General features: G+C 40.1%; 1 protein-coding gene across 1 annotated transcript in view; it reads right to left on the reverse strand.

The window, feature by feature from the left end:
- The window catches only part of nrxn2a (neurexin 2a), a 73,979-nt gene extending 68,106 nt beyond the window's left edge, over positions 1-5,873 (reverse strand). The window contains exons 1-2 of the mRNA XM_029519813.1: positions 5,171-5,873; positions 3,908-3,928 (exon numbers count right to left, since the gene is read on the reverse strand). Of these exons, the coding sequence (XP_029375673.1) occupies positions 3,908-3,928; positions 5,171-5,873 (724 nt within the window). The remainder of the gene's footprint in view (positions 1-3,907; positions 3,929-5,170) is intronic.
- Positions 5,874-11,463: the final 5,590 nt, after the last annotated feature.

Below are 11,463 nucleotides of genomic sequence, written 5' to 3' on the forward strand. Positions count from 1 at the left end.
CTACCACAGACATATAAACTCAAAACAGAGACCTATCAATCACATGATGAGCTGCTGTGTGTAACAACACCGTGTCTATCCACATGACAAGCCCACAAATTTATACAGAAAGCATAAAATATGCCATCTCATTTCCCTCATCACCACTCAGGTGATCTCATCCTCCCTAGATGTACTAAGATCTGACTGCACTCAAGCTCAAGCATCATCCTCTTGTGGTGTCTGCATACTCATCATACATCATTATTCTATAAAAGAAAATGTGCACAGTTGCAAGCAACCATTGACTGGAATAGCAAGTGCAGGGCCAGCTAACATCTCAATCCATCTGCTTGTCTTCTGTACAGGTTTCAAGTTGGATGCGTGGATTGCCCATTATCCAATTTAACAACTAGAACCAGTCCCAAAGCCGGATACCTTTGCTTTCTAACCCATCTTACTCTTCCTGTTGCTCTGACAAAAAGAACGACTTGGCACCCTTTTGATTTTTGTCAAACACTGGGTCCATCCCTGACTAATGCGCCTCTGATTAATAGACACTTATGCTGGTGACCAATACAGGTCAGGGCAAGCAGGCTGAGACACTTAGCCAGTGTCTCAGCCGACAGAGTAATCTTTGACTTTAACGGTGTGGTTGAGCAAAAGTGGATGAGAAGTGGTGTCGTTGCCGCCCTTGAATTGGAGCAGTCATCCGTGGAATATGCTCATCATACTTGGTTGAGCCTTACACTGTAGCTGTATGGAAATGCAGGGATACCTGAAGAATCCCATTAGCGAGGCAAGCCTGCATGAAAATAAATCACCTCCACTACTAGTGCTCTAATCGTTTTCTATTTTTAAATAAGAGGCAACTATAACAATCTAAGACGGGTTTAGGGGAAAATAAAAATAATAACCAGATAACCAGATCATAAAAGATCAACTTACTATAAACGTTAGCATCTTTCTGTTGGGAAGTGACTTGGCCTCATTATATGACAATATTTCAACATTTCTTGTAATAGAACATAAAAAAATAAATAAACATTGTTAATATTCCACTGTTATGCTCAGAGTCTCTGAATTACCTGATTTACTTTGTGCAAGTGATGTTATTAATAATTTCTTTATGTATTTCCATAAATCGTCTTTTATTGATGTGTTTCCTTACTCATCTCCATCTGCTCACCATGAGAATAGTCATGATAAATAAACCAATGATTTGTGTTTTCCAATGGTCAGGCAGGTTGCACCTCTGGCAACATCTCAGTTAACGGTGTTAAAACTGGTTTGCAAACTGAATGATGGAGATTCGTTTTTGGTTTTGTTTGGTCCACTGTGACACAGTGATTCAGTGTAAGTTTAGCCAGTAAAGTAAGCAAGGGGAATGTATGACAGATACAATGAGTGCAATGATAATATTCTAAAGAGTGCTGCCATGCTGCTCTAAAATCTATACATTTTGCCATAGCTGACATATATTTTGATTGAGAATAAACATTGTTCCTGAAAGGAAACTTCAGGTATCAATGTTTCTTCATGGTGCTTTGTTGACCTTTCCACCTTTTAGACTAACTCCCTATTTTTCTAAATATTACAATTATTTTTACCCCCATGTGGGATTTTTATTCAGTCTCTTTATAATTTGTTACATTACATAGAAGCAATGTCAGTGTGGCTAAAAAGAAAACTAAATCTGCTATAGAAGTGGGTTTAATGAATATCTGTAGGAAATTAAAAATGCAGATGTTGAAGGACCTTTCAGTCATTATTGTGACATTAATTAGCAAACATCTAAGAAGAGAGAGCCATTGCTCGGGGATTAAGGCATGCTATATTGGCGTTTCTGAGAAAAATACAGTATAATAGAGCCTGTTGTAATGAGGGATTAGACCAAGGTCACTGCTGCTGTAAGATGCAAGCCCACCAGGACTGTTTCTTCTTCTTCCTAAGATTTCTATGCTATCTTATTTGTGCCTGTATTTCCTAATATCAGTGTGTCCTTACTATGTAAGGACTTGTACATGAAACATTGAAAATGTGTTTGCATTTAACATGTCTGTGCTGTGTAAGTTTTTTTATACACGTTTGACAGATTTCTCTATATGCATTGTGTCAGGTGGCTGTCCTTATCTCTCTTTCACAGACCTGTTTTTTTGCTTACAAAACATCAGAGGGTGCTGCACTCTCATGGCATTAGAGCATGCCCCCACCATGGCCTTTGTCCACACAGATCAACGGGAGCCCACTTGCTTCATACTATAGATGAACAACTCAGAAGACTCACCTGCTGTGCAAAAGGTTTCGACTACATTAAAACAGTTCCTCAGACAAATACAGATAATTCCTGCATCACTTAAAACCCACAGCCAAGCCCAAATATAGCATATGGGTTACCATCTTAGCCATCTCTCAAGATGGGGGGGGGTGATTTTGCTAACGCAAACATATGCCTATTCCCGTCAATTGCAAAGACAACAATAGTGTGCCAAATACCACATGGAGTGGTTTGAAGGATTGCAAAAAAGGCATCTGGTGAGTGTGATTTTGCTGTTGTCATTGTTGTTTTCATGCATTCTGCACTGGGAATTGTCTCCGTGTCAAGCTTTAATCCAATAAACATTCTGATGTGCTCTCTTTGCAGCATGTCATTTAATAACGCCTGCCTTTCTGCTGTGAGCAGAGCCATACCATCTTTGCACACAATTAAGAATGATTAATACTTGTTTTTTGGAAGTAGTGCAAGGATGAGACCTTTTAACTATTACAGAAACATAAAGCCATATACCATAGCCATTAACACTTAGTGATGTGCCAATTTAAATGCAGCATCTGTAGAATCTCTCCCAGAACATCCATCATCGCTAACAACACAACTAATGTTTCCATTTATGTTTCTACATCTAATATTTTGTACTATAATATTGTCATTAAATCCATTCCGTACTTTGATTCTGCACAACAATGTCGAGAGGCTATGCACTGAAACAGAAACATTTTGTAATGTTTTTTTTTGTTTGTTTTTTGCTTGTGCACAGCAAATACATATCAGAAGGTGGACTTCTGAGAGCAGGTGTGCATTTTGAGTCTGTAACAGTGATTTATAATGTGCAGTGGTTCAGTGCACCTTATACTGGTCTCCTGAGCCTGTTGGCTGCCCTTTCACCACAACCAGCAGTCCTTACTGGGGAGATGGATGTCTCACTCTGATGCCAGCTAAACAAATTTCCTTCCTCACCTTCAATCTTCATTTTCCCCATTCAGTATATACATCTCATTGGAAAGCCAGCACTGTTTAATTGTGGTCAGTGGAAGTGTTGCCAATAATGAGAGAGAGAAAGAAGTCTCTTTTCCTGCCAACGAAGATTTGTTCCTCTTAAGAAAATAATTTTAAATGCAAATATAATTACAATCTTGTGAATGTCATGGCCTCAGTATTCAGTTGTTACCTGAGGATTTATGCCATCATTTAGTCCACATACTGACCTTGGCGCATAAGACTTAGTAAATCTTAATGGTAAACAGTAGTTGACGTAAGGAAAATATGCGCTGAAGAGAGGAAAAATACAAAAGTTAGAAATAATACAAGGTATCCGTGTGCAACCATTTTCTCTATACATGAATGCTCCCCATAGACTGAGACACCAACATACTCTGCAGACCTCCCCAGTCACCTTGAGCAGGCTAATTATATGTACACAAAGAGCATTCAGCACGTTAAGCATTTTCCTTAGTGAACTTGTGACCATTGATAGTATATCTCCTTTTAGCTTAATTTGTTGGATGTCAGAACTGCAGTCCAAACTGACAATAACAACCCGATAATAACCAACACACTCACACTTTGGCCATGATAACAGCCTTTGCAAGTACCAGGGAAAACATATTATGCTCATCATTATGCTCATTATATAATGCATTGTCTTACCTTCTACTTCTTTCTGGACAGCTGCAGGACAATAAAGAAAACCAGAGGCATTTAATGTTATCAGAAGGATATTTTTGTATCATTCTAGCACAAATACACAGTCTACATCAAAACTAACACAATGATGAACATATCATGTTTTGGTTGAACTTTCTGCTTTTGTCAATTAATCATGGTATCTGACTAGCATGTAATCTACAGTCAAAATGGCAAACATACTGGCATGGGTCCCTAAAATAGTCTGTACAAGAATCTAAGTGGAGTGAAAATATGATGTCTTTCAACAGTTTGTTAGTGGGTGCCCATCTACTGGCTAGACATTTGACAACACAATCTCAGATACTGCAATGTTTAAAAGCTACATTCATTACGCACTCCAGTAATATGGTATCACTTAAATAAAGCATACTTGTACAAAACAAAAGTGTGGGTTGTCATTACAGACTGTGTCAGTGGCTAACCTAATGGTGTACAGATCAATATGCTCTTACAAAGGAAGTTTTAGCTTGCAGCGTGTGAGTCCACTGTTTAAATGAAGAATCCCCTGCCATTACTCTTTTTTGTCTCTGTCAACCCGTGACTCCTGAGTTTGAGGAAGATGGTTGCGAAGCTTTGAAGCCAAATGTGCATCAGACACTCACTGTGCATTGCACATTGCATTGTACATTAATGCACATTTACTGTATAAGGGGAAAATGTGCTTAATTTTAAGTGCTGGATTCTTTCCTTCCTGATTTATTGGCTTACTAAAATAAGAAATATAATAATGTGTGGCCTATTAAATGTCCTTGTTTTGAAAGCAGGAGATGTTACATACGGAAACTGTTATCCGCCGTGACCCAGGAAGATAATTAAGCAGCTTTTAAGTTCTGCTCTATGTATGCTTAGCCTGGATTGCTTTTACATGAGCATTAATAGTTATTCTCTGGCGATATGGACATAGGGCATTGAAACGATAGTTCAACTATTTATAAGCTAAATATTTTCCAAAGAACAGCCCAATTATGAGAAAAAGAACAATTGTATTACAAAAGAAATTGTTTTGACATGGCCATCATATAAAACTGCACAGTTCAATGTAAGAAATCAAACGATTATGCTTCTGAGATTAATAATCGTTGAAACAAGTGTAGTGGTAAAGTGTTTCTGTTGCATGAGACCCTTTGCAACGTTTATAGAAAGCAATGTATTTGCGTACTAGTAAAGTAAAACTATCAGTCCTTCAACCTATGCAGAAGACAAAAAAAATGGTATTTGTCTTACCTTCTTGGCAGTACCTGCCCCTGTAGCTGGTATTGATGCAGTCACAGAGGACCTCTCCTTGGCTTACAGAGCACAGGCCTTTGTTGCTGCAGGGAGAGTGAACATCGCATATGTACTCCAAATCACTATGTACAGCTTGACCATCCAGCAACACTGGTAGTGCCTCTCCCAGTTTCAGATTGGCTATGAGGCCGTGGAATGGCGGCTCATATTTGACAGTGCTGGATGTCAGGGCAGAGAGACGCACATCAGGTGAAATCCCCCCCACGTACAGGTCACTGGCCACTACCATCTCTTTTCTTTTGGATTTCACCTCAGCCACCTTCTCCTCATTGTCCACCACCAGCCTGGTCGCTTTGTAGTTACGAGAAAGGAGGATTCTGTGCCAGCGTTGGTCGTCGATGCGCGTCTCTGTGTGCAGAGAGGCTGGCTCAGCACAATGGATGGTGAAGCGCATCTGGAGCCTCCCATCTGCGATTAGAAGCTCCAGGAAGTCGCAGTTCCCTCCGTCATCCAGATAGAGCACCAGTGCTTTGCTGGTGTTAGTTTTCAGGATGAAGCTGAGCTCACCTGTCGTCTTGGCATCCCACTGACCATAGCGTGTCCACTGACCAGGAACCCCTTCATATTCCAAAGCTATTCCTGTTAGCACCAACCCAGCAAGCACCAGTAACCAGGAGGCCTTGCGTTCACACCTACCCATGGTGACTACTATCTACAACTACCTGCTCCCTAGAGGTTTCTAACTCACATGTATCCCACACAGGTGTGGGGAGGAAATGTTATCTGGTGTCCACACCTCTTTTGCTATTACACTCAAATTTGAAGAACTATCACATGCAGTAAAAGATTTTCTTCAGCCCTAAATGACTATCCTGACTCCCTTTGCCATCTCTCCATGCGTGACACGTGACAAAGTGAACAAATGAGGCACATTGCAGAACACTTTGCATCTACTTTGGATCAGCTGAGAAAGAGAACAAACAACACGAGTGCTCCACAATACTGCGTGCTTCCTCGTCTTCGCCATCCAGTGTCTTGGCCTCCATCCAGTACTGTTCTTGTCAGTTCTTCATGGGTTAGCTAGGCATACAGCCTAGGTACAGCTTCCGTTCTCCTCAGCCTGTCAACACCCTGAGACATAAAAGAAGAACATGTAATGAATCGTTGGAACGATTCCTGATTCCTGATGTTACAAAAAGGTATCTAATCTACAGTTGTTATGAATAACATCTCAAATTGTGTACAAACACTAACAAATTATCAAAATTGCAGAGACATAAATGTGGAGATGGGAGCCACAGAGATATTTACTTGTGAGGAATTCCGACTTTTGTATTTTAGGTCTGGAAATTGCACAGTGATTTTCAACAAAATTTTGCTACCCTCTTTTTCACACACTAAAGATTCAGCACTGTAACACAATTGTTTGACCAAGTTACATCTCAATCCTGGTGCCACATCTTGTGCCTTATCATTCAGGCAGAAAGGGAATCAGAGGGTCTCGCTTGTGTTCTGGGACCTCTGCTGATTTACAGCAGCAGCACCAACATCAAGCTGGTGAGAAAAGCCTGACTCGTAAGCACCCCCACAGATGTTTGGTGCAATGAATGCCCTCGAACCTCGGTGATATGAGCCTCTTAAGCTGGCTGCGCTCTCGGCACTCATGCTAAGATGATACAGCTAAAGAACACATGCTGGCCAGAGGCTGGGAAGGTACACAAACCAACAAACAAACAAACAAAAAAAAAACATCAATATTTAGTGATAACAAAAGAGGGTATGCCTCCCAGGCCTCAGGACACAAACAAAGTTAGGCATGAGTCTGAATTGGAACCTGCTCCAACTCATTGCTCCTATTCAGGCTAAAAGCTCCTTTGGTCTCCAATTGCCCCATATCAGGGGAGACTGCTCGTATTATAGGAATTTGTATATAAATGATGAGGGGAACATTTATTTGTCTTTTCATTATCAACAAAAATTTCCCCACAGAGAAGAAAGCCAATAATGAATTTATCCTAAAGACAAGTATTGTATGTATGGTAGTCACAGATTTATGTATCTGTGCCAAAGAACTCACTGCCGTACAAAACCTATTAAAAACACATAAAGAAGCAATAGTGTTGTGTGATCTAATTAAGTGATTAAAACCAAAATCAGATACTACAATCTATTATGACCAGTTTGCACGGCAGAGTGGAAAAACACTGTAGATTTCAAGGATGTCTGCTGTCTATATTGCATCCAAAACATCTTACATCTGAGTGAAAGTCGAAGTCGGTTTTATTTAGAAAGAATTTTGTACAATAAGCTTTCTGCTTTTAACAATCACAAAATGTACCAAAGTCACCCTGTCTCCTCAGAAAGAGAAATACAGATACCGTCGCAGCATACATACAAGCTGTGGATCCATCCCAAGTCAATCGATTAGCCAACAGTGAATACTGACAAAAGGGAAAAAAATGCTGAGTTAACCATAAAAAACATTTTAATTTATCTGAAAGCAAGTCTTAAAAATGAGAAGGAAAAACTCTAATATCTTGACTAGAAGCTGAGGTATTTCATGCAAGTGTGGCCCAATTTCATGTGTGCCACGGAGAGAAATATAATACGTGTTTGAGTCTGCAGGGAATTACAGCCTCTATTAGGTCTCTTGCTGATGACAGAGTGCCACAGTTGGGTGTATTTGCTAAAGGTAGACGTCACAACAAAGAGTGCATCACAGCAAATTCACAGCTCTCAGTGCAATTTCTCCCTGAAGTATCAGTTGGCTCCAGGCTGGGCGGAAACCCTTCTGATAGATGGGTTTATCATGGTAATAGCTGGATCCTAGAAGGTCATAAAAACTGACACCCTATTCACAGGATGAACTGTAATTTGCCTGGATCAGGCACCATGTGTGAAATGCTTCCTTTTGCCTGTTGCCACTGTATACATGTGATCAATTTCAGCTGGGCTTTGAAAAACAACACATTATGATTTTTGCAGATAGAACGAAAAGGAGCTGTGGCACTTTCAGCTTCATGGTCTTGCCCAAAGATGATTGTTTTTCAGCAAAGTCCATTTACCCTGAATGAGAGCAACTTGAGCTTCAAGCTGACAGTGAAAGTTATAAATGCATAATGACAGAGATAGTGCAGAATATGACCCATTTCAAACTGTGAAATATTCTGAAGTAAAGATTAATATAAAGGCTTTGATAAGTAAGATTTCATTGTGAAAAAGGAGATATAACCATGAACCATGCTGAGAATAACTTCAGCAGAAGCACTAAATCCTTTTGTCTCTGTCTTTTATATCCCTCTGTATCTGACCCTGACATGTCCCATGTTACCTTTAGTGATTACCAACTCCCTTCGCTCACATCAGTTATCCCAGCACTCAGAATACAACACACAGTCCAGTGAAACATTCAAAGACCTATTTCTCAGCGAGGCTTTGTGATGTAGGTCTGGCAGTATAATTTCTCTGCCCCTGCAATGAACATTTAAGCTGATGCAGCATGTCTGGAGCATTATCATGGGATCTTTGCCACCAAAATTATTTTTAAAATAAGTACAGTAGCTAAAATAGCGGCTATGTAGCTAGTTTAACTTTTAACAATGATTGTAAATTAAATACAACAGCAGTATATCCCAAAAAGCTGAAACTAGGTCCTGTGTCAGTGCCTATCCACATAGGACCTGCTATTGATCACACAATAACAACACAATATCGTCAAATTGAATGTAGAGTGATCACATTTCAACTCATAAGAATCTAACATTGCCTTCTCTAAATGTATAATGGACTTTCTCTCCTGGTAACAACAAGCCTATTTCCCATCATGATCTGGTGCAAGGACACCAGGGGTGGCCAATTAATCTCATTTTGGCGAGAGCTGGTGCCAACTCTAACAGGCCACCCAGATACAGAGTTCAGTGCATTCTCCACCACTGGAAAAGACTGATACCCAGAATTATGTATTTAACCTGGCCTGTTGGTCTTCATGCTGAAGAGTGCTGTGGCTTATTTTTCTTCTGCCCCATATTTTTAAGAATATGAAGAATTCTGAGCTGTTTTCGTTCTGCTACTGTAATACACATATTGTTGGGCTATTGTTACCCCTACAGCGAAGAACAAAGTAGCGTGGTAATACCATAACAGCATATACAATTGATCCACTTACTAATGCCACTGCAAAATGAAGCATACAGTACTGTTCTGGATACTGCTGCAACATAGTGCATTTTTCAAATAATTGTGTATTTTTATAGCACAGCCAGCAACCCAGCATATACTTTTACTAGTCAAAATAATGCTACTTCACTTTATATGTAAGAATTGCGATGTTATTTAGAATTATTTTGATTTTGTACATCATCTCTAAAGGATATAGATTAATAACACTGGAAATCCCAACTCCATACGGTCAAATGGCTGTTGTTTGAGACAGTACAATAGAGGATGGTTAGACAGATCCTTCTAACAGAAAGGTCTACCCTTTACCTGGTTACAATGCTTGTGCTACTTAGATGCTAGGCACCAATACTACTGGAGCACCAAGTTAATGATAAAACACGCAGCAGCTGATCAGACATATTATCTAAAAATAATGTGTCAGGTTGTATTAACATAAAAGGAAACGCACCACTTGCTTACTACAAAGTCATAGTTATGCAAATTTCAATATTTCTGAAATTGGTTACATGGAAGTTCTACATTTCACAGTATTCAACACTTTTCTTGTGTGAAGCTTCTTCTCAATAAAGCTGGAAACCGATTAAGATGACTGACAAGACACTGCTCGTCTGCGAGGAACAGTGGCTTAGTCTAAATTCCCAAAGGCACGCAGAGCACTTACTGTCAAATGTCAAAACCTTTACAACTGGCCACAGAAAAATGAAGAGTGGACGGATCAAATTTAAATTTCAACCAAACCTTATTTACTCAATCAGTATATTCTCTTCAGTGGATCATCTTCAGGCTCTGTCAGGACAGTGACACGATTCTGCAAGGGGGAGAATCTGCTACTACAAGTCAGCCTGCTCGACAGGAGAAAGACCAAGCATCAAACAGATGGGCCGGAGCTCCAACAGTTACTTTTTGTGCATGTGCAGATCTCACATGGATTCTGCGCAGCAGGGAGTGGGACTGAATAGATTTTGTCTCGGCCCATGGCTGGCACCAAAAACGGGAACGGTTGTGTGATAGTCCATAACATCTCAGCGAACACACAGCAGTAATCTTAAAGTGTTCCCCTGAAGAATTGATAGGTGAAACAGTTGATGTGATACAACAGGAGGTGGGCTGTGAAACAGAAAACAGCCTCACTTTTTTGGGTCCCATCCAGGTTTTACAGGATTAAAGTGACAATGTTGTCACTGTACTGCACTGTGATTGTTATATATTTTATGGTACCACAGTTTAAAATGTCTGGGTGTGTTTGATATAACCATATATAAGGTCAAAGATTGCTTGTTGAAAAGGCGTGTGACACTTTTCTGTTGGATCCTGTTTGCCTCAGTTGCACACATCAGCATTTTTTAAATTAAAAAAGTTTTTATGAATTGTAAGTGTTCTCCTTCCTGTTTATACATCTTAGAGAAGCAAGTTCTTTGGTTTCAATGTGGAATAACGCAGAATTAGTTTCTAATACAGCCCATTATCCATTATCCTGATTACCCTTCTTCCACTTCTGCTGTTCTTTTCCTTCACTGGCAGCCTCATGGAGGCTGAACACCCCATCATTTTCTGAAAGGAACCTGCAAGATGTTAAAAGTGATTCCAATACGCATATGGGGGCGAGTATAGGGAAAGCCACACTCAATATGTAAGCCCAGTCTGCTGGAGGAATGGGTCTGTCATGCGTCACTGCATTGAATAAAAGTTGGGCTGCAAGTAATGACTTCTCACCACACCTCAGCCTTAACCCTTACATTCTGAGTGATGCTAAGTAAGTACGGCATGTCCAGGGATATTATTATTTAGTGCCACGGGCTATAAGCACAGAGGACACTACTTCGTAGTGGCCTCTGTGCATAGCACGAGGCACTACTTAATCTTCTCCATACTTATTTAGTGCCACGGGCTATAAGCACAGAGGACACTACTTCTACAGAAGTAGTGGCCTCTGTGCATAGCACGAGGCACTATTTATTCTTCGCCCATACTTATTATTCTTATTATTATTCCGTCACTTTTTCGTCCGTTAATGCGGGTCGTACCGCGTGACGGAGCCCAACAATATATATATCAAAACGTGCGGCTCGATTGGGAATAGCGTGCTAAGTTCTGGGTACTCGATATTCCGA

Source organism: Echeneis naucrates, chromosome 14, assembly GCF_900963305.1.
Source record: "Echeneis naucrates chromosome 14, fEcheNa1.1, whole genome shotgun sequence".
NCBI lineage: Eukaryota > Metazoa > Chordata > Actinopteri > Carangiformes > Echeneidae > Echeneis > Echeneis naucrates.